Here is a 24,893-nt window from a genome sequence, read left to right as displayed (position 1 = left end):
TCCCCGTTCTTTGAATGTGCTGAACCCTTTACCGATGCAGGGCTTTTGGACATGCCGCTCCCTCGTGTGGAACACTAATCCTACCTTTGTCTGGCAGCAAGACGTAGGAGTTGTTGTGGACTAAATTGTGCCCCCCCCCCTTCTTATGTTGAAATCCTAACCTTCAGTGCCTTAGAATATGACTGTTATTTAGAAATGGAGCCTTTAGAGACGCAACTAAGGTAACATGAGGTCATCAGGGTAGGCCCTTATCCACTGTGACACACACACTCACGGAGGGGAGAGCATGTGAGGACACGGGGAGAAGGCAAGCGACCAGCCGAGGCAAGAGGCCTCAGAGGAATCAGTCCTGCTGATCTCCATGCCAGATAGGTGGCCTTCAGAGCTGTGAGGAGAGAGGTGGCCACGGCTGCCCTCGCACACCGTACAGCGGTGAAGCAGCTGGGTTCTGAAGCAGCCTTCCTCGTTGTAAAACCTGCCACTATCGCCGAAACCGGTGTGGCTCAGTGGATAGAGCGTCAGCCTGCGGACTGAAGGGTCCCAGGTTCGATTCTGGTCAAGGGCATGTACCTTGGTTGCAGGCACATCCCCAGTGGGGGGTGTGCGGGAGGCAGCTGGTCGATGTTTCTCTCTCATCAACGTTTCTAGTTCTCTATCCCTCTCCCTTCCTCTCTGTAAAAAGTCAATAAAATATATTTAAAAAAAACAGCACCCGCCGCTGTCAGTTACCAGCTGTGTGACTTTGGGCAAACGACTTACCCTTTTTCTGTGACACGGGGATGACAGCCGTCATCCCAGCACAGAGACAGCCCCCGTCTGGGGGGTTTTCTGGGATGCAGGACTTTTTGTGCTAAACTCTGACGACTCACCCTACACTGACTATGGCTGCTGTGAAACTGAATGAAGAACCCCTAGAACATGGTAAACACTCTGGCCATTACTTCAAAGGTCACATGTCTGAAAACCAAACTGAACAGGCTCCTCTCCGGACTCTCTCTGCGTACCTGGACCGTGTCCCCCTTCTCACCGCCCAGGGAAACGCTTTGGAGTCCTCAGTGCCTCTTCCACATGAGGGGACAAAAGGGCAAGAGGCAAGACAGGAAGGGGTCCCTCGCCATTTTTGTGCCATGACCTATAGCAGTACTGGGCCATGTGCTGCTGTAAGCATTAACTAATGTCTAGCTGTGAGTCTAATTTCAGATTTCATAGTGCCCTAATTAAGTTAATAACGAAGTACCTACCTATATAGTTGAAGTTTAAAAAATGTGGCTCTCAAAAAAGAAATTTCAACTGTTGTGCTGTTGGCATTTGGCTCTGTTGACTGATGAGCTTGCCCACCACTGGTCTAGGCGATTCGGGAGCCAATGGGGATCCAGATGCAGGCAGTTGCTGGCTTGCACGAGGTCAGATCATGGCAACTAGACTCTCAGCTCGAATAGTTAAGGGGCCTGAGGATAAGAGAATAGCAAAGGAGGCTCACCTACTGTGGAAATAACTATTTCAAAGTTATACATCAAGCTAGTCATCTGTCCAAATATCCTCTATCCTCCCGCCTGGGTAAATGCATCTTTCGAAGGACCTGGACGGGAGCAGGGGTGTGTGTGGGGGCTGCAGGATGGGTTGCCTTCACGCAGAGCTTTCCTGGAATCCCGCAGCAGGGAGCGGAGGGCGGCCGGGTGTAGGGAGAGCCACAGCGCCACCTGCCGGCTCTCCGAGGGACGACGTCCCGGCGCCGCTTCCGGCCGCGGCGAGGAGCGCGCGGGGCCGGCCGGGGGCGTGGCCTGCGTGGCCGTGGGCGGCGGCGCGGGGTCGAAGGGCACGCGGCGTGCGTGTCATGGCGGCCTCCATGCGGGGCTGGGCCTGGGGCCCGCTGCGGCCCGGCGTGCCCGGCGTGTGGGCGCGCGGGCGGCGGCTCCCGGGGCCCGCGGGCTCGGGGCGGACCGTGGCTGCAGCCAGCGGGCCGGGCGGCGCGGGCGCTGAGCGCTACTGCCTGGAGCTGCTGCGGTGAGCGCCCGGCGCCGCGGAGGCCGGGCGGGAGGCCGGGCGGGGGCCCCGCGGGAGGGCGGGCGGGGAGGCCGGGGCGGAGGGCGGGGGGCGGGGGCCCCGGGGAGGCCGGGGCGGAGGGCGGGCGGGGGCCCCGGGGAGGCCGGGCGGCCGGGAGAGCGGACCCGCCCCTTCCGGTGTCGTCGTCCGTCCCCCCCCCCCCCCCCCCCCCCCCCCCCGCGTGAGGGCTCCGGGTGCGGGACGTGGGGCGGGAGGCAATGCCGGGGATTTGTACGGGGCACAGGATTCTCTCCCATATGGCCATGGTGCACCTGTCAGAACGAGGACATTGAAATGGATCTGAGCCTAAACCGGTGTGGCTCAGTGGATGGAGCGTCGGTCTGCGGACTGAAAGGTCCCAGGTTCGATTCCGGTCAAGGACATGTACCTGGGTTGCAGGCACATCCCCGGTAGGGGGCGTGCAGGAGGCAGCTGGTCCATGATTCTCTCTCATCGACGTTTCTAGCTCTCCCTTCTTGTAAAAAAATCAATAAAATATATTTTAAAAAATAATTTATGAAATGGATCCAATATTACCATCTAACCCACGGAATCGGTTTGCATTTTGCTAATCATTCTATGATGTCCTTCATTACACTTGGGATCATGTGCTACCTTTCGTTGTTATATCTCTTTCATTTTTTCTTTTTTTAAAACATTTTATTGATTTTTTTTGCAGAGAGGAAGAGAGAGAGAAGAAACGGCAATGAGAGAGAATCATCGATCAGCTGCCTCCTGCACACCCGCCACTGGGGATGTGCCTTCAACCAAGGTACATGTCCTTGACCAGAATCAAACCTGGGACCCTTCAGTCCGCAGGCCGCGCTCTATCCACTGAGCCAAACCAGTTTCCGCTATGTCTTTCGTTTTCTCCAATCTGGAATGGGTTTTTAGTCTTTGCTTATGTTTCATGAGCTTGACTTTTTTTTTTTAGGTTTATGTCAATTTTTTTTTCAAATTTATTTTTTAATTGATTTTTCATAGAGAGGAAGAGAGAGGGATAGAGAGGTAGAAACGATGAGAGACAATCATCCATCAGCTGCCTCTTGCACACCCCCTACCGGGGATGTGCCTGCAACCAAGGTACACGCCCTTGACCAGAATCGAACCTGGGACGTGTCAGTCCGCAGGCTGACGCTCTATCCACTGAGCCAAATCGGTTTCGGCTCCCCTTTATTCTTTTTTGTTGTTGTTAACCCTCACTCTTAAGGATATTTTTTCCATTGATTTCTTGAGAGAGTGGAAGAGAGGGAAGAAGGGAGGAGAGAGAGAGAGAGAGAGACATGGATCTGAGAGAGACACATCTATTGGTTGCCTCCTCCTGCATGTACGCTGAGTGGGACTGGGGATCGAACCTACAACCCAGGTACTAGTACATGTCCTTGACCTGGAATTGAGCCCATAATCCTCCCGAGCCTAGGCTGATGCTCATAACCGCTGAACCACACCAGCCAGGGCTATTTATTCTTTCATTTCTATTGATAGAGGCTCATGGGGCCCTGTTACAGCCTGTTAACTGCCCTTATGTCTTGATGCTCAAATTGTCCCAGACGTGGCCAAAGGGAACCTGATCGTGTCCATTTCTTTGTCCTTTTGACAAACCCCTTCATTCTTTGAACGTTTCTTTCTCCTCAAGATGATGTTTCGGGCTTACCTTGTATTTTCCCTGCCCCAGTTCTGGAGTCAGTCTTTCCTCCAAGGACCCCTAGCATTTATTTGTGTGTTTGTTTTCAGTGGCGAAAGGTATTTAGAAACCAAGATCTGGGTGTCGGGTGTGTTCACTGATCCTGGGGCCAGCGTGAGAGGAGTGGCATGCTTCCAGGCTCGCTCAGCAGTATGGCTGGGAAACATACGTACAGTATGTGCTAGTGGGTGTGCATACGTGTAAGCAGCCCACGCCACTCTATTGTTTTCTGTCTTTATGTCTTATCTGTTTATTTATCTATGTATTAAAAACTGCGAGTTCATACCAGGACTTGCTGGAACTACCTTGGTAACTCATTTGAATTCTTACAAAGTGGTTGTGAAACAACTAAAATTATAAGTACTATATAAGTCAAAATAAATTAATGGAGATTAATTATTTCTTATTTTTAACTGGTCTTGGATCGTGGGCTGATACATTTTTAGTAACTTTAGAGAAATTGGTATAGACTATAAGAAATTTCAGGCCTTTTTTTGAATTGAAGCCTCATTTTTTTCAGGTAATTCTGGTTAGTATTTTTTTGTGTGCAGTTTGGAAGTCAAAAGTAACTGTCTTTTTAAAATTTTAATCTTGCCTATTTGTTACAGGAAACGAGATTATGAAGGTTATTTATGCTCCCTGCTGCTTCCTACAGAATCCAGAAGCTCTGCTTTTGCACTGAGAGCCTTCAATGTGGAACTGGCTCAGGCTGGTATTAAAATTATTTGCAAAAATGTTGATATAACATGTTTAATGCTGAACAAAAAAGAAATATAATTGAAATTCTTATATGTTAGATGTGTTTAAGGTGTCTGCTGGTGATTTTTTTTTTTTTCCTATTTATGCTTAACAATTCAATTCCAAAAATAAAACTAGCCAAAGAACTTGCTGTTTCTGGAAATAACATTCTGGAATTTATTTTTACAATGCAGGATATTGTAAAACTATGCACTTAACATTGCACATTTGTGTTTATTGGAAGAAACCCAAAACAAAAAGACATATGCATCCTATGTTCCCTGCAACATTATAGGCAGGATATGGAAGCAACTTAAGTGCCCATCAGGAGATGAATGGACAGCGCTGGCTGATGTGCTCAGTGGTTAGAGCATTTTCAGTGGGCTGAAAAGTTGGCCAGGTTTCAGGGAATCACCAGGATGGGGCACAGTATCAGCTAGATACTTATAAATAATTGAGCCCTAACCGGTTAGGCCTGTGGGCTGAAAGGTCCCGGGTTCTATTCCGGTCAAGGGCATGTACCTTGACTGCGGGCACATCTCCAGTAGGAGGTCTGCAAGAGGCAGCTGATTGATGTTTCTCTCTCATCGATATTTCTAACTCTCTATCCCTCTGTCTTCCTCTCTGTAAAAAATCAATAAAATATATTTTAAAAAAAGTTCATAATGACAACAGTTTAACTTTAAGGAAAAATTAAAACAATTATATAGAATTATACTTAGTTTTTGGCTGAATTATGTGATTATGTAGTCATAAATATTGATATTTTAGACTGTAAACAGTGCATTTATTAAAGTTTTTAAACCCTATTTATAGGTGAAGGATTCAGTTTCTGAGAAAACAATTGGACTGATGCGAATGCAGTTTTGGAAGAAAACTGTGGATGACATATACAGTGACAATCCACCACATCAGCCTGTGGCCGTTGAACTGTGGAAGGTAAAAAAAAAAACATTGTAAGAATTATATTTGAGCATATTTTTATTTATTTATGATTTATTTTTTTAATATATTTTATTGATTTTTGTACAGAGAGGAAGGGAGAGAGATAGAGAGTTAGAAGTATTGATGAGAGAGAGTCATCGATCAGCTGCCTCTTGCACACCCCCTACTGGGGATGTGCCTGCAACCAAGGTACATGCCCTTGACCAGAATCGAACCCGGGACCTTTCAGTCCCCAAGCCGACACTCTATCCACTGAGCCAAACCGGTTTCGGCTTTTTTTATCTTTTATATATATATTTTATTGATATTTCACGGAGAGGAGGAAGGGAGAGAGACAGAGAGCTAGAAACACCGATGAGAGAGAAATATCGACCAGCTGCCTCTTGCACATCCCCCACCGGGGACGTGCCCGCAACCAATGTACATGCCCTTGACCGGAATTGAACCTGGGACCTTTCAGTCCGCAGACCGACGCTCTATCCACTGAGCCAAACCGGCTTCGGCAATTTAAGCATATTTTTGATGCATATAATTTGGATAATAGCGATGGGCAGTCTGTCCTAAATTATTCTTAGGCTCATGTAATGTTCTGATACATGTTAGTTTGGGCAGAAGAATTTAAAATTATCCACTAATAAATTGCACAGATTTTTTATGTATTTCTTTATTAAAGGGAGAAAGAGGGATCTGGTCACTTTTTGTTATACATTATTTTCCTCATATTTGGTTGCAGAATTTAAACCCTACACATTTGAAGCAATGGCAGGTAAATACCCTGTTCTATCTCTGAAGGGAGACATGCTCTCAATATCGTCTACACACAGACTGCCTTTCTGGTTTGATAGAATTGCCTATTCATTGATGAATTTTAGATATTAGAGAATAGAAACTGAAGGGCTAGAAAATTATTTGTATAGATAGATGTATGTAATATTTAGTTTTACATTAAAGCAGCTGTATGAAACCTCATTCATAAACAGCTATGCAGTTTAGAAATATGCTAAGTTATGAACCGAATTAATTCCCTTAATTCCGAGGAAGGGAATTCGGTGCTCTTGCCACTGACCTGTGTCCCATTGTCATACGATGAGTGAGTGCCGAGAGACAGTTCCTGTGACAGCAGCCCCACACAGGCCTGACAGCGGTGCGCCTCTCCTCAGGTCTGCGCCAGCAGAGGCAGCCCCGTCTCTGGGCCCAGGTTGACTTCACAGCCCTGTAAGGATGGAGAGCCAGGCCCCTCCGTCAGGGACTGAAGAAAAAGTGGATGGGAAGCTGTGAGTATTAGATTAGTGTTCACCTCTGTTCGTCCCACTTCAGTCATTTCAACCTAGGTGACTCAGTTTAGAGAAAAGTTTCTCTAAAATCCAGAAACTTTCTGCTGATGATTATTATTTAAATACATAGTTATTGATTTCAGAGAGGAAGGGAAAAGGAAAGAGAGATAGAAACATCAATGATGAGAGAGAATCATTGACCGGCTGCCCCTTGCATACTCCCTACTGGGGATTGAGCCAGCAACTCGGGCATGAGCCCTTGACCAGAATTGAACCCAGGACCCTTCAGTCCGCAGGCCGACACTCTAGCTACAGGCGAACTGGCTAGGGCTGTTTATTATTTTATACGCAAACCTGACTGCAGTAGAGGTTTATGCTAAGACTTGCATGAAAAGTTCTGGCCTTAGGAAATATCATGAAGAGTCAAAATTCTTTTAACACAAATTGATCTTGCTTTGGCTTTTCTTAAACAAAAGACACATCTGAATTACAGAATATTTAAATGTGTGCCAGTTTGTCCAGTTTTATAATAGCAGCTTAAATTTTGATGACTAATGTTGGCCAGCTCTTTTGTATGACCAGGGCTGAAGGTTAAATCGGATATTTGAAAGGAGCAGGTGGTGCTCAGAGCCTTTGCCCTCCTTGTATGTTCTTTCCCTCCTCGTTCTGCAGGAGCACGTGCTTATATCACCATTGTCCATAACACCTCCCTTTGGTTCTTCGAAGGGTCTCAGGTTCCTTAAGAGCAAAGTAGAGAAACAGTTCCTGCTGCACTCTCTCATTGGTGCTTTTATTATTTTCTTTTAACTTTTTATTGCTTTTTTACAGAGAGGAAGGGAGAGGGATAGAGAGTTAGAAACATTGATGAGAGAGAAACATCGATCAGCTGCCTCCTGCACACCCCCTACTGGGGAAGTGCCCACAACCAAGGTACATGCCCTTGATCAGAACCGAACTTGGGACCTTTCAGTCCGCAGGCCAATGCTCTATCCACTGAGCCAAACTGGCTAGGACATCATTGGTGCTTTTAGAGTACAAAGTAGTTGAATATCTATAATTTCTCAGACATTTCTCCATTTTTTCTGTTTATTAATATTGTAGTTTAAATGTATGTTTTTAGCCAAGGTTTTTATTCTGTTCGACTTCTGTTTTCAAAGTCTTTTTTTTTTTTTTTTTTAATATATTTTATTGATTTTGTACAAAGAGGAAGGGAGAGAGATAGAGAGTTAGAAACATCGATGAGAGAGAGTCATCGATCAGCTGCCTCTTGCACACCCCCTACTGGGGATGTGCCTGCAACCAAGGTACATGCCCTTGACCAGAATCGAACCCGGGACCTTTCAGTCCCCAAGCCGATGCTCTATCCATTGAGCCAAACTGGTTTCGGCTGTTTTCAAAGTCTTAATGCTTTATTCAGCTGCTTTTCAACTTTCTACAGATAAGTTGTTTTTTACCTTGATCTCGGATTTCCCTCAGAATGAGCTAGAAGAACTATATTTTGTGGTCAAGGAAGTGCAGCCATTATAACTTCATCCTTGAGAAAATAGGAGTATGACTTCTCAGTGGTTAAACAGTTAGTACTTTTGTGTTCCAGGAATGGGTGTTTAATGGCATGGCTACAAAGATCAGACATGCCCTGCCCCACTCAGGCATGTACCAAATCAAACAAGAGCAGGACTTTGTAAAGACCGAGGAACCCCCGCTGGTTCCTGGGCTGTGGACAGAGGCTAGTGGGAGTCCTGCTGTGTAACAGGAGCAGTGCTGAGGGAACTGGGGAGCTGACTGTGTGCAGCCTGTTAGCTTCTTTAGGTTCCTGTGAGCTCTGCTCCATACTTTCACCCTGTGCGTACTGAGGAGCATGCTGGCTGGCCTTGACATTTTGTTGTCAATGACATCTTAGAGTCTTAGTTGAAATATGGGATATTCCAAAGACTTTATGTGTTACTACTGTTACTATAGTGAAAATATATCATAGTTAGTGTTGATTTGGCAGGAAAACAATGTTTTTAAGATATATCAAACTTTCAGAAAAGTTTCCAGTATAAGAACACCTCTATACCCTTTACCCAGATTTACCTGTTAACATTTTAAAACATTTTATCCCATTTGTTAATCATTTGTACTGTTCACTCACGTGGGTGCATGAACTTGTTCTCTGTTTTTTTTCTGAATCATTTTTTAGTGTAAGTTATATATTATACATTGTGGCCCTTTATCCTTAAATACTTTAGTGAGTGTTTCCTAAGAATAGGGACATTCTATTACATAACCAAAACAGTTATGACTTTAGTAAATTTAACTTTGATACAACACTTTTTATCTAATTTTCCACTAATATTCCAGTTCTGCCAGTTGATTCATTAATGTCCACTGTATGTTTCTCGCCTCCAGTATAGGATCCAGTCTAAGGTCAGGTGGTGTTTGTCTTATCTGGTAAGGCTATTTTAACCTGGAACATTTCCACAGCCTTCTTTTCCTTGCTATGACGTTACCTTTTTGAAGATGATAGCCCCTCCGATTGTTTTTAATAGAACATTACTCATTTTGGATTCATCTGATGTTTTCCCAGGTTGTGCATTCTTGGCCATAATACTGCACAGACAATGTCTTCTTCTTTAGGGTGTCATATCTGGAGGCATATATTTTTAAAAATATTTTATTGATTTTTACAGAGATGAAGGGAGATAGATAGTTAGAAACATCGATGAGAGAGAATCATCAATCAGCTGCCTCCTGCACTGGTGATGTGTCCGCTATCAAGGTACATGCCCTTGACCGGAATTGAACCTGGGACCTTTCAGTCTGCAGACTGATGCTCTATCCACTGAGCCAAACCAGTTAGGACTGGAGGCATATTTTGTACATCTGTACCTTATGGACATTGTTAATTTTCATCATCCTGACAAGATGTTGCCTGGTTTGCTCACTGTATAATTATAATTCTCCTGGCAACTATAAGACAATGCAAATATCCTATTTCTCATTAATTTCCCCTGAAGTGTAGCATTCATTGATGGTTCTTGTCTGATTCAGTCTTTGCTATTATGATTGCAAAATGCTCATTTTCTAATTCTAATACTCTGAGTACATTTACCACTTGACAGTAACCAAGATATCCCACTCTCCTATATTTATTTTATTTTATTTTTTAAAATATCTTTTATTGATATTTTATAGAGATGAAGGGAGAGGGATAGAGAGTTAGAAACATCAATGAGAGAGAAACATCGACCAGCTGCCTCCTGCACACCCCCCACTGGGGATGTGCCTGCAACTGAGGTACATGCCCTTGACCGGAATCGAACTTGGGACCTTGGTCGACGCTTTATCCATTGCGCCAAACCAGCCAGGGCTCTCCTATATTTATTTATTTGTCTATTAATTATTATTATAAATTCATGAAATCCTTTTTTTTTTTTTTTCAGTAGTCTATAGTTCATTACTAAACTTAATGATTTTGGTGTTCAAATAGTCCCAGATTTGGATAGTAGGAGGTTCTTTCAAACTGCCTCCCATACTTTTTTGAGTGTTTTCTATTTTCTGGAACAATAAGATACTCTAGGGAGCATATTAACTCTCCTTTGCCCAACTCTGGAAATTGCTCATTTCTCTGGACCCCTGTTTCTTGAGAGAAATGCTTTTAGAGACTGAGATGTGGCCCTAGGTGTGCTCTTTTCTACTAGAGTGTCTTCACTTGCTAAAGTAGCACTGTGCCTTGTAGATATTTCCTCTGGAGTTTGAGTTACTCTTCTCCTTTTGGTTAAGTGGTTATTTTTATTAAATAGAAACTTCATCCTATGGAAAGAAGTTTGCATGTAATAAGTAAGGATAGACATCAGGGTACATCATATAACAGTAGCTTGGATATTTAATTTTTGTTTTCCTTTGGAAATGCAATCATTAAATTACTAATAGTATAATAAAAAAGACAGATTAGTGGAAAAGTTTTAGACATATTATCTTTACTTGGAAATATTTTCTAGGGACATTTTCTTTTTTCCTGGTATTTCTTTAATACAGCTGCATTTTTTTGTTCTTTCTTTCTTTCTTTCTTTTTTTTCTTTTGTGGTGAGTTATTACAAATGTTCCCTTACCAAGTTTTGCATTTGGTTTGTTTATTTTTATACAGGTCTGCAGAAGTCATTTCTAGTGCTTTCTAAAAATTCATAATACTCTTCTTTTTTTTTAGGCTGTCAAAAGACATAATCTGACTAAAAGATGGCTTATGAAAATCATTGATGAAAGAGTAAGTTGAAATTGCTCCAGTCTTAAATTTTTCTTTCTTTTTAATCTTTAATTTTTCATCAGAATTTGAGTAGTCATACACATACCTTTATCTTTACCCAGTATTTATTTATTTATTTTATTTATTTATTTTTTTTAAAATATATTTTATTGATTTTGTACAGAGAGGAAGGGAGAGAGATAGAGAGTCAGAAACATCGATGAGAGAGAGTCATTGATCAGCTGCCTCTTGCACACCCCCTACTGGGGATATGCCCGCAACCAAGGTACATGCCCTTGACCGGAATCGAACCCGGGACCCTTCAGTCCCCAAGCCGATGCTCTATCCATTGAGCCAAACCGGTCTTGGCTTTACCCAGTATTTAGATCTTTGTCCAAAGAGTACAGGGAATGAGGAAAGTTCGATGGTTCTAGTGGATAGAATCCTATGCTAAGTTCTTAGAACTGAGTTCTATTCTAGTTCCCACAAATTGCTCAATGACCTGAGCCAGTGGTCGGCAAACCCATTAGTCAACAGAGCGGCAAACCGCGGCTCGTGAGCTGCATGTAGCTTGAGAGCCGCGGTTTGCCAACCACTGACCTGGGTTAACCTGTGTGATCTTCCTGATATATTGTTGGCTCAGTGTCCTCATTGGCCTGATGTTTATAATGCACTGTTGCCATTTCAGTGCAAGTTTACTTAACTTTATGTGGATATAATTTATGAATAACCATAAGCTATAGTAATAATAATATAAGCCAAAATGAGATGGCTTCAACATTAAGAAAAATTGCTCATTTGACCTATAGAGTTAATTAGCACTAAGAAAATAATTTTTTCAGATGTCCTGGTTTTATGACAATCAGAAAATTGGAGAACTTAAGACAGAGATAGCTTTCCTGTTTAATGGAATAATAATACTTGGCATTTGTAGGGAGAGATATTTAAAAGTAAAGGACTGGGCTTAATCTCCCCTCATAGATTCAGTGCAGTGCCTATAAAAATTCCAGCTAGCTTTTTTAAAGAAACTGATAAGCTGATCCTAAAATTCTTATGCAAATGCAAGGGGCCCAGGATCACCAAAACAATCTTGAAAAAAAAGAACAAAGTTCCAGGACTCATATTTCTTGATTTTGAAACTTAACTACAAAGTTAGAGGAATCAAACTGTGTGATATTGATATAGCATAAACATATAGATCAATAGAATAGAATTGAGAGTCCAACAATAAACCCATATACAATATTTATAGTCAGTTGATTTTTGACAAGAGTGTGAAGATAATTCAATGGGGAAAGAATTTGTTTCAATAAATGTTGTTGGAACAACTGGATAGCCACATACAAAAGAATGAATGTGGACTGCTACCTCACACCGTATACAAAAACTTACTCAAAATGGTTCAGAAACCTAAATGTAAGACTTATAATTGTAAAACTCTTAGGAGAAAGCATAGGCATAAGTTTATGTGACTTTAGGATGGGCAGTGATTTCTTAGATATGATGAAAGCACAATAAATTAAATATACAATTGGACTTTGTCAAAATTAAAAAATTTAAGGAAGTTAAAAGACCGTTCATAAAATGGGAAAAAATATTTGCCAGTTATATATTTGATAAGAGACTAGTATCTAGAATATGTAAAGAATTCTTAGACCTAACACTAAAAAGATAATCCAGTTTAAAAATAGGCAAAGGATCTGAGTAAATACTCTTTAAGGAGATATACCAGTGACCAATAAGCACCTGAAAAGATGTTCAGTATGTTTTCATTAGGGAGATGTAAATAAAAAACACAATGAGATACTGCCTCACACTCACTGGGATATATGTAGATTATAAAAAAGATACTGGTGAGAATGTGGAGAAATTGGTATCCTTATACATTCCTCATGGAATGTAAAATGGTACAGCTGCTTTGGAAAAACAGTTTTTCAAAAATTAAACAGAATTTACTATAGTCCTAGCATTTTACTCCTCGGTTATATACCAAGGGAAATGAGAATATATGTCCACACAAAATTTGTACACAATGTTTATAGCAGTATAGTCCAAAAATGGGAACAGCTCATAGTCTATCAGTGAATGAACAAACAAAATGTTATATATCCGTACCATGGAATATTGTTTATAATTTCTTCAGTTAAAATAATGAAGTACTGATAGAAGCTTAGACATCTATGAACCTTGGTAACCTGCTAATTGAAAGAAGCCAGATACAAAAAGCCACATATTGTGTCATTGTGTTTTTATAAAATGTCCATAACAGACAAATCCATGGAAACAGAAGGTAGATTTATGGCCTGTCAGGAGATGTAGGGGAAGGGAAATGGGAAGTGACTGCTTCACGGATATGGATTTCTTTTTGGTGATGGAAACATTCCGGGATTCACCGTAGCTGGTTTGGCTCAGTGGATAGAACCTCGGCCCACACACTGAAGGGTCCCAAGTTCAATTCAAGTCAAGAGCACGTACCTTGGTTGCAGGCTCAAACCCCAGCCCTCGTTAGGGCCTGTGCAGGAGACAGCCAGTCGATGTGTCTCTCTCTGTCTCTTCCCCTCCCTTCCACTCTGTAAAAACCAGTGGGAAAAAAATCCTCAAGTGAGGGTTACAAAAAGAAAAAAAGGAAAACATTCCGGAATTAGGTAGTGGTGATAATTGCATAACTTGTTGAATATACTAAAAACCACTAACATAATATATTTTTAAAAGATAAATTTTATGGTATACGAGTTATGTCATTTTTTTTTAATATAAAAGATTTTAACATAATTTCTTTTAAAGTCAGTTTTTCATGATAACTTGGGCTTTCAAAGGAATTAAAAATTAAACCAACCTATGATGATGGTGATTTGTACATTGAGATTAATCCTGCGGTATTTATTTTGAGGGATGATTTGTAAGATTGTATGTGTAGAACTTTCATATCTTAATTTTATTTTAAGCTTATTTTACTTTGTATTAAAGAGGATATACTTAATATTTTTATTATTCAGTTTTTTGGGGGCAAAAAATCGTCTTTATAAATTTTGATAATTCAGCAAACTTGATTTGCCTTTTGTTTGATTATAGGAAAAAAATTTGGATGACAAAGCATATCGTAATATCCAGGAACTGGAAAATTATGCCGAAAACACACAGAGTTCCCTTCTTTATTTAACACTAGAAATATTGGGTAAGTTGTGCGTGTTTTTTTAATTTCATACTTCTCTTTTTCTGAATAAAATACGCTTCAGGCTTCATGCTTTCATAATTTTACAATCTAACCACTTTAACAATGGGGTTTTTTTTGTATCATTTGTAAAGGAAAAGCCATATATATGTATATATGTGTATATACACACACACACACACACACACACACACACACATATATATATATATATATATATATTTCTTTTTTTTTTTTTGAGCATGTCTGTCTTTGGAGTACAGACTAATCACAGTACTTAGGCTCTAATAAAAATACTTTAACCATGGCCGGTTTTGCTCAGTGGATAGAGCGTTAGCCTGCAGGTTTGATTCGGTCAGGGGCACATCCCTAGGTTGCGGGCTCAGTCCCCAATGGGGGATGTGCAGGAGGCAGCTAATCGGTGATTCTCTCTCATCATTAATACTTCTATCTCTCTTCCTCTCTATAATCAATAAAAGTATATTTTTAAAAAGTACTTTAGCTATCTCGTGGGACTATCATAATTAATAATCTGGTAATTGCTGATGTTTATTTTATTTTATATTAGTTAATTCTCACCTGAAAATATTTTTTCCATTGTTTTTTTTGTTTGTTTGTTTGTTTTTGAGAGAGAGTGGAAGGGAAGGGGAGAGACAGGGAGAGAGAGAGAGAAAAAAATTGATGTAAAAGAGGCACATCGATTGGTTGCCTCCCACACATTCCCTGACCAGGAATCGAACCCGAGATCTTTTGGTCACAGGCCGACATTCCAACCTCTGAGCCAAATAGGCCAGGGCTGATGGTTTTTTAAGCCTCTAAGCTGGGAAGGTCTGATTGTAATGAGGAAATTGCTTGGCACGAGGACAATAACAGCCATTTGAAGAAGGTAATATATTTTTATGGCACCCTAGAGGAATAAATGTTATTTCATCCTATGCATATTGCGTTTCCCAGGCCTGGTCTGCCTGCACATTCGGTGACATGTTTGCCAGCACAGTGAGCGGAATGGAGGGAGCAAAGAGCGAAGAGCAGAGTACACTTAAAGTGAGGTTGTATGGACATTGAGAAGAAAGGAAAGATTGTGATGTTTTTCCATGATAGCTGATTACAATTCCAAATGTGCTCTTAGTGTGACGCCATCTGAGGAAAACTGGTTTAAACGTTCAAGTTCAGAAACCTGCTTAGCAGTCAGCTTGTTTTTGTGCCTGTTTTTTCAGATGTTGAAAGCATTAGGATAAACAATTAGTTTTATCTGTGTAGGTGATTTCTCTTTGCTATTTTTGTGGGCGTATGCATTTGAAGAGCAGCCCTATTGATTACTTATCACAATCATAGGTATAAGGGATCTTCATGCAGATCATGCTGCCAGTCACATCGGAAAGGCACAAGGCATTGTCACCTGCTTGAGAGCGACGCCCTATCACAGCAGCAGAAGGAGGGTGTTCCTCCCCATGGACATCTGCATGCTGGTAAGGCCGTGGTTTGTACTCTGAATGATTTTCCTCAGGAATATGGGGAGGGTGTGATTTCTCGGCTCTTTGCTTAGTCTATTCAAGTCACTGCTGTGAAATGGATGCATATGTCTTTTTGGCTCCTTGGTTATCGAGTGAGAATTTTTGTCAGTCAGGCATTTTAGTTCTCTGGTGGAGCTGAGAGTAAGAAAATCCGGAGACCCTCACTTTGTGTAGCCTCCTGTGGATGCTTAATCCCTTCCAAGCAATTACAGTAATTATTCCTACTGTAGCTTAGCCTTTGTTTTATTTTTTAATTGAGGAGAGAGAGAGAGAGAGAGAGAGAAAGAAACATTGGTTTGTTGTTTCACTTACTTAAGCACTCATTGGTTGATTCTTGTATGTGCCCTGACCGGGGATCAAACCTGCAACCTTGGCATATTGGGAAGAGGCTCCCACCAACTGAGCTACCTGGCCAGGGCCAGCCTGTTCTTTATTTAAGAGGAGGAAAAAATCCTTAAGACAAGACTATTGTTTATGAGAACTTTTATTTTCTGTATGAGATTCATTATTGTCTGTGCTTTTAAAATGTCTTATATGTTTGTTTTCTTGCTTGTGTATTTTTAAAAAATATATTTTTATTGATTTCAGAGAGGAAGGGAGAGGGAGAAGGAGAGAGAAACATCAATGATGGGAATCCTTGATTGGCTATCTCATGCACATCCCCTACTGGGAATCAAGCCTGCAACTTGGACGTGCTCTTGACTGAAATCAAACCCAGGACTCTTCAGTCCACAGGCTAAAGCTCTATCCATTAAGCCAAACCAGCTAGGACTATTGCTTGTGTGTTTTTGTTCTACTGCAACCATTGTTATTTACCATCCTGTTGCATATTCTTCCAGGAAGGGGGGCGGGGAGGGGACTGAGTATATATACACAGCCACACATACACATATATGTAAACATCCATATATTTTTTTTAAATAGACATTATATTGTACTTACTGTTCTCTTACCTGTTTTCTTGAGCTAAGTTAGTTTTAAGTATGCTTTTTAATTGCTAATACAATATTTTTCTACACAGCATGGTGTTTCACAAGAGGATTTTCTACGGAAGAACCTAGATAAAAATGTAAGAGATGTGGTATATGACATTGCCAGCCAGGCACACCTGCACTTGAAGCATGTAAGTAGCCTTTCTCCCCACCTCCCACCCCAAATCATTTAGGAAACTATCCTTTCTAGGTGTGGCTACTCCTAGAGCACGGTCATACTGTTCCCTACTTGGCAGGCTGTATTCCGACTTCCATTGGAATCCCAGTGGATTTCCCTCAGGGACTACTGTAAACTGTCCCCACTTTTAAAGAACACCGCTTTCTCCCTTTCAGCAAACGTGTGCCCCTTTGCTGGGCTTCCTCAGGGAGGTTCCACTCTGACCACCACTCGCCATTTCTGTCTCTAGGGCAGTGTGTCTTTCTGCCTTGCAAGGCAGATGCCTCTCCTCCCTTCCCAGGACCTTGCATCCTCAGCAGTCCCGGCTGGTTTTCAGTTGGCCTCTCCGATACCTTCTTTCTCTTCTCTTCTGGTTTGTTGCTGCTGCCTTCTGAAATTATCGGCATCCTGTGGGCCCTCCTGTTGCTGATTTCCCCTCACAATTAACCTTCTTTGAATAAGTGACCCACCCGGCTCTGACACTGTTCATGCTGTAGTTTGGCTTATTATTGGAGTAGCAGGATGTAATCTCATCCTACTACTCTAATAATCACTAGTGAATAATCTCCTTTTGCCACATTTGAGAGTATCTGATTTGAGAAGGTGGATGTTATGTATGTACACACACACACACACATCAGAGGTAGAATCAGCTAGACTTGATAACTGATTGGATTGTGGTAGGATCAGGATGAAGGAAGTTGAAGGCTGCACAGAGTTCAGGTAGAGATAGTGAAGGGGCCATTCAAAGACTGTAGTTTAAAAGCAGTGGTACACTCAGATCAGTAGACAGACTAGCTGCTGGACATCATTGAATGGAAGGGGATTAGAAGGCATTTAGGGAGATGGGCTGATAAAGAATGCAGGATTGTGACTTTGAAAGGAGATGAGAACTGAAGAGAGACTCGATTTGGGAGCCATCCACATGGAGGAACTGGTTAAAGCTCTGAGTTTGGATGTCATTGCCCAAGGAGAATGTACATCTGGATAAGAGGACCGAGGGCCGAACCTTGTGAGCCACCTCCATTCCTCACGTGGAAGGAGAAAGGGCCGTTTATTAGGAAGAAGAAGAAAAGAATGATCAAAGAGGTAGGAAAACAGAATCAGTGTGTTAGAAACCAAGGGAGGAACAAATTCCAAGAAGGGGGAGTAGGAAAATGTGCATGCTGCAGGGAGATGAAGAGGAAAGAGGTAGGCAAATAGCAAATCATGTATGGTTTGGAAGAGAGCAATTTTAGTAGACGGGTAAAACGGGGCAGGGGTGAAGATGTGAGTCAGGAAGCAGAGATGGTGTCACACAAAGGCTTGGGAACGGGTGGGCTTGGTGAGAGCAGGTGGGCATTACCCCGAAAGCCTCAGGGACTCCTAGTCCAGAGAAGTAGGGAGGTGAGTCAGATGAGGTTAGTCAAGGTGCGGAGGTCTCTGAATCCCAAGATGCATAGTTGAGACTTGACCTATCAGGGCCTCATGTTAAAGAAAATAAAAATAAAACAGCGACCTAGGAACATTAAATTGGCTGGCTGTGCGGAATGAATGAAAGCTTGGGGAAGACAGAGGCAGACGATCGGCTAGAGGATCTTACATTCCTCTGAACAGGAGATATGACCATCTGAGCTTGGAGGTGCTGGGACTTGTTAACACCAGGCTGTCTTCATTTACCCCTAACCACAGAGCTAGAGGGTCAAAGGTACAGGATATTGTAAGGCAACCGGAAAATGCCTAAGTCAACTTGTAAGGAAGAATGGAATTTTTAATATAGTACTTTTCCCCGAGTGCTTTAGGCTTAAGAAGGTGATTGTAATCTGCAGGAGTGAGAGCTATTTTCTTGCTTTTGAGAGAGGCCCTGGCTGTGCTGTTAAACGGCTAGTGTTCACTTTCTGAGGGAGAGTGTTTATTTCCAGAAGTATTTCTATTTCAAACCAGTTTCCTTTTGTCTCCCTTCTTAGGCTAGGTCCCTCCACAAAAGTGTTCCCGTGAAGGCATTTCCTGCCTTTCTTCAGACGGTAAGTAGATTAACAGGGAAGGCTGCCTAATGAACGAAGCAGGTGTGTGAGACCTCTTTCTGTCCAAATGGTAAATTAATTGAGGCTCAAATGCATGTCTTTAGTTTGGAGGCTTTATTTTTGTTTCTCTTCCGCGTGATGGGTTTCTGAGTTGCCTTCCACCTTAGGCAGTGGCCATGCCTGTATTTAGCAGCAGTTTGAATCTGCTTTGCCTTTTACTATCCATGGGGGTTTAAGGTCCCTAACCACCACATTCCTCAGTATACTCGTGGGTAAATGGGAATCACATAGGACGCTGTCTTGTAGGATTGTTAGGTTACTTGTAGCTATATAAGTATTACTTATTATTCTGGTAATATTTTCTCCTCTGGGACCATATTGTAGCACTGGCTTCTGGACCCGTACTGAGCTGCCACATCAGGATAACCTGGGAAAGCTTTGAAAACATAGACTCCCGGGGTCTTCTTTCTAAATAAGACTTGGATTGAGGAGGGGGGATTCCTAAGAGAAACTGTGATTTTAAATTAATAAGTTCCCCAGATGCTTCTGATTGTAGCCAGATTAGGGAATTATTATTGAAAAATATATAAAGAAATTAAAACAGCTTCTAATTTTTTTTTTAGCAACTATTACAGGTCAGGCTCTTAATTAGGTCATTTCATACATTATTCTAATAATCCTTAGGTATGGTTTACTTCATTTCATAGGTCAAAACCAAAGTTCAAAATTTGAGATCTTTAAAAATTGAAAACTCATGCATTTTCTACAATACCAAACATATATTCTACCTTTTCCCCAAAAATATATTTAAAGATTCATTTTTATTCTTGTAGATCTTCTATCCTAGGTCTAATGGAAACTTCTTAGAAGATGTCTTTATTTTTATCTCTCCCTTTTAAAATTCTCATTTAAATTCTTAGTATATTAAAGATCACCTCAGGGAAACTAAAGTAGCCTTAATACTGATAATGTTTCTTTAGTTTATTTTTAAAGACTTAATCATCCTATGATCTAGTGAACATTTTTCTCTTTTTTCAGGTTGCTCTGGAGGACTATTTAAAGAAAATCCAAAAAGTGAATTTTGATATATTCCACCCATCTCTACAGCAGAAGAATACGTTACTTCCGTTGTCTTTGTATATTCAATCATGGAGAAGAAGATACTAAAAATAACCTCATGGCACTGATAGTAATTTATTTTTATTAGTTTTACAGAAGTATACTAGTTAGGGTTCTTGTTTATAAGCAGCAGGTACTGACTGTTTACTTGAGGCAAAAATAGATTTATTGGATGGGTATGAATAGCTTACAGAATTGATGAGAAATTACTGCGGGGCTTGGGGGCCAAAACATTATTGAGATTCTGCCTCAGGCACTGCCGTTGTCTCCACCAGCCCGGACGGTGTCTACTGTCCCATCCCTGTCCCGGGGAGCCATGCTGCACCACCAGGGGGCAGAGAGGAGTCTCCTCCCTCCCTCACCTGGGTGACTGCTAGTGCTGGCTCTGCATTTGGAGAGCCAGAGCTCAGTGCCCGCACAGGTGTGAATGAGTGTGTTTGGGGGTCCAGAGAGTGCAGTTAATACGTGAGGAGTGTCAGTCACTGTGTTGAGGGTTTTATCCCTAATCCCAGAGGCCCTGTGCGTGGAATTCGAGTAAGAGTAGGCCTTCACAGCCCCGGCTTCGTCTGAAAGGACGTCCGGATGGTCGTTCTGCTGTTTGGCCATCGGTCGATTTGCATATTACACTTTTTTTATAGAGTTCATCCTTACAGCCCTGTGCAATTTTATCCATGATGATAAAGTAACTTCTGTAAGGTAAGACAGTGGGCTGTCAAGAGCTGGAACCCTATTTCAACTTTTATGTCTGGCTGATTTGAAAGTTTTTACTTTTTTGCTAACCCCACTGCTTCCCTTCTCTCATTCTGTATTGTGGTCACGAACAAAGTTGTATTCATAAAGTGTATTAATGTGAAGTGTATTAGCGCAATTATATTGAACATTCATTAGGGAATACTGCACTTTTAAAAACGTGTGTACTAGTTGATCTTCCCACTGACAAGCTCTGGGCTACATACTTTCATCAGCGCTCTCATTTGATCTTTAAAACACTATGAAAGAAAGAATTTTTTGGTATTTAAGAGTCTCATGCTCTACTGACTGAGCTAGCCGGGCACTCGCGAATTTTTTGGTATTTAAAATATAAAATACACACTAGCTGCAAAACAAAATGGTTTGTATTGCTGGTAATGGCAGATCTAGACTCTGAGCGAGTCCCTGACTCCCAAGGCCAGGATTATGCCACAGTTTCCTTTTCCTTTCTTCAGTGGTCTTGTCTCCTCTCCGTTCACACCTCCCGTGTTCTGTTCCATATCCCATCTCTCTTAAGCCTTTGGTTTCCGCTATGGATTAGTGCCTACTGCAACTGTGAGTTAATGATGGCTTGTTTTTTGGCCCGGCGAGCATGGCTCAGTGGTTAAGCATCAGACTGTGAACCAGGAGGTCACATGCCCAGCTTGTGGGCTCGATCCCCTGTGTGGGACATGCAGGAGGCAGCCAATCAATGATCCTCATTATTGATGTTTCTATCCCTCTTCCCTTCTCTGAAATCAATAAAAATATATATTTTTAAAAAATGCTTTTTTTTTTTTTTTCCCCAAAAATAAAACTTAAACTGAGAGCTGCTTATGGGTAAGAATACATTGTTTTGTTCATCTTGGGACCCCCAGCACCTAGAATGGCTTCTGATTTAGAGCAACTAGAGGTTAATAAATGTATAATTGAATGAATGTGCAATGTGATTGTGCTAAGTAGATTCTAAGTTGATCCTGATGCTGAAAGAATATCCTTGTGTTTAAGTCTGTGGCTTATAGAGCTTTTTAGCTTATCTGAGAAAGGCAAGTACAAGGAAATGGGACACATTTCCTCTTGGGATTCTGAGTGATCCAGGGTTGAAGAGTTGGTTAGAGATAGTCTTTGTTAGCATTGTCTGTGGGTCTTCCTAGGTTCAACGTGGCAGCAATTGGCTGCTACGCATCTTGGTTCTTATCTGAGGACCTGAAAAAGAAGGGTTTAAACTCTGTTGGATCACTGGATTTTTTCGCTGGCTCAGAAGCCAGTTTACTAGTAAGTAAATTTCAAAGTACTTTCTAAGCCTTTTTAAATTTGATGCTTAGGGATTTGAATGAACTGAAGTTTCCAGTCTCCTAGAGATTAAGATGGGATCTTATTCAGAGACATTTACTCTTCTATTCATTTCCTGGCATAAGAGATACTCCCTTAGATGGTGCCAACATTCTTTTTCATTTTTCACATCTCGGGATTTTTTATTGAGCATTTTAAAGGGGTCAGATACATTTTCAAACCATCTAAGATGTGTTTTGATACTGATTATGTGGAATGTAATAAATTACAAATGTTAACTACAAATTGCAGGTTAATCTCAATGTAGGTCAAGTTGCATATTATTATAAAATATGTTTTGGGTCGTTCCCAAACAACTGACATTATTATTTACCTCCTTTTGGTTAAATCTCTCCTTTTGATGAAATTAAATTACTCTTGAGAACTTCCACAGCAGCTAACACCGAGCATGAGTTTGGACAGGTGGTGTGCTCTGCACTCTTACGTATTAATCTTCACAGAGAAGTAGGCCTTTATTTTCGAAATGATAAAACTGCCTCAAGAGATGTTCAGTTCAAAGTCACACAGCCTTCAGAACCAGAGCTGGATGCCAAACCCACGTTACCTTAACGCCAAAGCCCACAACCCATGTATCTTTACCATTCTTGAGATGGTAACATAAATTGCCAAGTTGAAGAGTTCAAGGGCATAACTAATTTCAGAAAAATTCATGACATAAATTTTAGGTACAAGTTAGGTTTTTAAAAGTATGGTTACTACATAAATTCCAACTACAAATTAGGCGGGAGGGAACTAGGCAAAAGAAATAGACATTACGTGCTGGTCACTGGGTGGCATATGCAGGAGGGGCATAGCACCCCTTTGGAGGAGAAAGGTTTCCGGAGGAGATGGCATGTGGGAAGTGTCAGGAAAGTTGGGTGGGAGCCAGGTTACAGGACCCAAGCCTTCCCACTGGGGCTTGTAGGAGGCACACACACACCCTTGGAGTTGAGTTCTACTTATGCCTAACCACCCCACGTCTACCGTCTCATCTCCAAAGCATGTCCTATAATAAAGCATCTGCAAGTGATCATGGATGCTTTCTTTGGTCTCCTTTCACGGCTCCAGGCTTGCTTAGGAGAACATCACAAATATGCTTTCCTTCAGCTGGACAGTGTTGGGGCTCTTCTGTGATGGTCTGGGCAGCGGACGATGACCCCTAAGTCATACCCGAGGCTTTGGAGTGACTTGAACATGGGTGGATCCATGTGCTCTAGAACCTGATCTTAACGGACCAGACTCGGAAGGCTTACTTCTGGGGCAGTCCCGGCCTTCTTGCCTCTAACCAGTTCCTGCCTTTCCTCAGCCTGGGCGAGGAGTAAAGAAGCAATCACACAGCGTTCCTGGGCTGAGGATATCCGTAAGGATTGGGTTTAAAAATGGCTTCCCCTTCAGCATGAGGTCTGCATACAAAAAATAAATAGAACAAGCGCAAATAGAAGGACAGAGCAAGTGATTAAACTTGAAAGCAAGTTTTGCTCCACGAAGCCTGTGATGGAGCCGTGGTTGGACATTTTCCTCTTACTGGAAAGGAAAACATGATTGATAGTGAAAAGGAATGATCTGATTGGCTGAAATGTTTGGTCTAGAGGACTACTCCATGTAAAGTTGCCTCGGACTTCCTGAGTCCTTTGTGCCTTTGAGTCCTCTGTGACTGATTTTCTGTAGATATCAGTTTCACTTGCTATGGTGTTTTTGTTTGTGTTTGTTTTTATATATGTTAAACCAACTTATCCTGTGTGTTAGCACTAGCTAGTTTTTAATGGGATGTCTTTAAAAGTTATATTAATTCAGAGGGTGTCGGGAAATAATTGGCTCAATAATGCAGCTTTCAGTATAACTTATGCCCCAAAACCTTTGTCTGAGAAGATTCTGACTAAAAATACCGATTATGTTCATAATGAATACATTGTTTTCTATTTTTGTAGACGTTTCCTGTTTAACTTTCACAAACTCTGTGATGTGGGTGTGACTATTGTTTTTTTGTTTTGTTTTGTTTTTTAATTCTTGTACTGGGATAAGCCAAAGCTCAGCAAAATCAAGTTCTTTTTCTTCTTCCCCTCCACCCCACCCCCTTGTCCCAAGGTCACCATAAAAAGCAGGAACAGAATCAATGTTGGCTGCCTTCCAGCTTAATGCTCCATACCTTGTGTGAAGCTGGGATCTTGGAACTCTTTCTATTTACCTAGTCATTTAAGCAACCTAATTCTGAGTCGGGTAAATATGCTTAAGCCAAATGGAAATTAAGTGTTTAAATATGCTTATTTTCGCCCAAGACCCTGCCCGCAAGGATGAAGGGAGATGGCAGCAGGGTGTTCTCCAATGAAGAAGACCTGCAGGGAGGACGGGGGTAAAAACACTGAGAGGTCTTTTAGGAGGGGGAAGAAGAGGGAGAGAAACTGAGAAAGCTTCAGTATGGACTGATAGGTGTCATAAGGGCAAAATAAAGGGTTGCTGTAATCCAAAATAATAACAATCGTAATATGCCTATTTTCAGGATGATTTTATTTACAGTAATTGCTTTCCTGTTTTTCATGCAAAACATTGTGTTCTTAGCAGGGCCAAGAAGTCTTATTTAAACATGCCTATCTGGTGTCTGGTGACTTCGTCCTTTTTCTTTGCATCTTAACGATAACATCCGGCCGTACCCAAAGTTCCAATCCCGAGGGATTCACATGATACACAGTGTAGTCCTTGTCTGATTTTCTCTTAACTGGGACTGTCGAATGCGGTTTGGGCTAAGGAATTTCCACAAACCGAATAGTAGAATGTTAGATCTGGGAGGAACTTAGTAGGTCATTTGGTTGCATTTCCCACCCAATGCAATGATCTTTTTCATAGCATCCCTGAGTGTGACTGTCCCCCCTTGTCCCCAACACCACCAGGGACAGGGCCCTCGCCGTGGAAAAGGCAGTTCATTCCACTGAATTGCTGGAAAGTTCTTCCTCCTGCTTTCACAATGAACT

The 24,893-nt window shown here is 41.7% G+C and overlaps 1 protein-coding gene across 4 annotated transcripts in view; it reads left to right on the top strand.

Annotated features, from left to right (window-relative positions):
• NDUFAF6 (NADH:ubiquinone oxidoreductase complex assembly factor 6) overlaps window positions 1-23,851 on the top strand; it is a 93,181-nt gene extending 69,330 nt beyond the window's left edge. Inside the window, exons 1-9 of one of the 4 annotated variants that reach the window (XM_084864747.1) lie at window positions 1,797-2,004; window positions 4,336-4,435; window positions 5,282-5,404; window positions 10,874-10,930; window positions 13,982-14,084; window positions 15,417-15,550; window positions 16,617-16,718; window positions 18,691-18,747; window positions 19,786-23,851. In XM_084864747.1, the coding sequence (XP_084720873.1) occupies window positions 1,835-2,004; window positions 4,336-4,435; window positions 5,282-5,404; window positions 10,874-10,930; window positions 13,982-14,084; window positions 15,417-15,550; window positions 16,617-16,718; window positions 18,691-18,747; window positions 19,786-19,914 (975 nt within the window). In that variant the 5' untranslated portion in view covers window positions 1,797-1,834 and the 3' untranslated portion in view covers window positions 19,915-23,851. Of the gene's footprint in view, window positions 1-1,796; window positions 2,005-4,335; window positions 4,440-5,281; window positions 5,405-6,575; window positions 6,685-10,873; window positions 10,931-13,981; window positions 14,085-15,416; window positions 15,551-16,616; window positions 16,719-18,690; window positions 18,748-19,785 lie in introns of those variants that run through there. The other 3 variants (XM_084864748.1, XM_084864749.1, XM_084864750.1) reach the window with 3 other exon arrangements.
• Window positions 23,852-24,893: the final 1,042 nt, after the last annotated feature.

The sequence above is a fragment of the Pipistrellus hanaki genome (genome assembly GCF_964339955.1).
Source record: "Pipistrellus hanaki genome assembly, chromosome: 17".
NCBI lineage: Eukaryota > Metazoa > Chordata > Mammalia > Chiroptera > Vespertilionidae > Pipistrellus > Pipistrellus hanaki.
The sequence above is the reverse complement of the archived record's forward strand: the minus strand, read 5'-3'. Positions and strand labels throughout refer to the sequence as shown.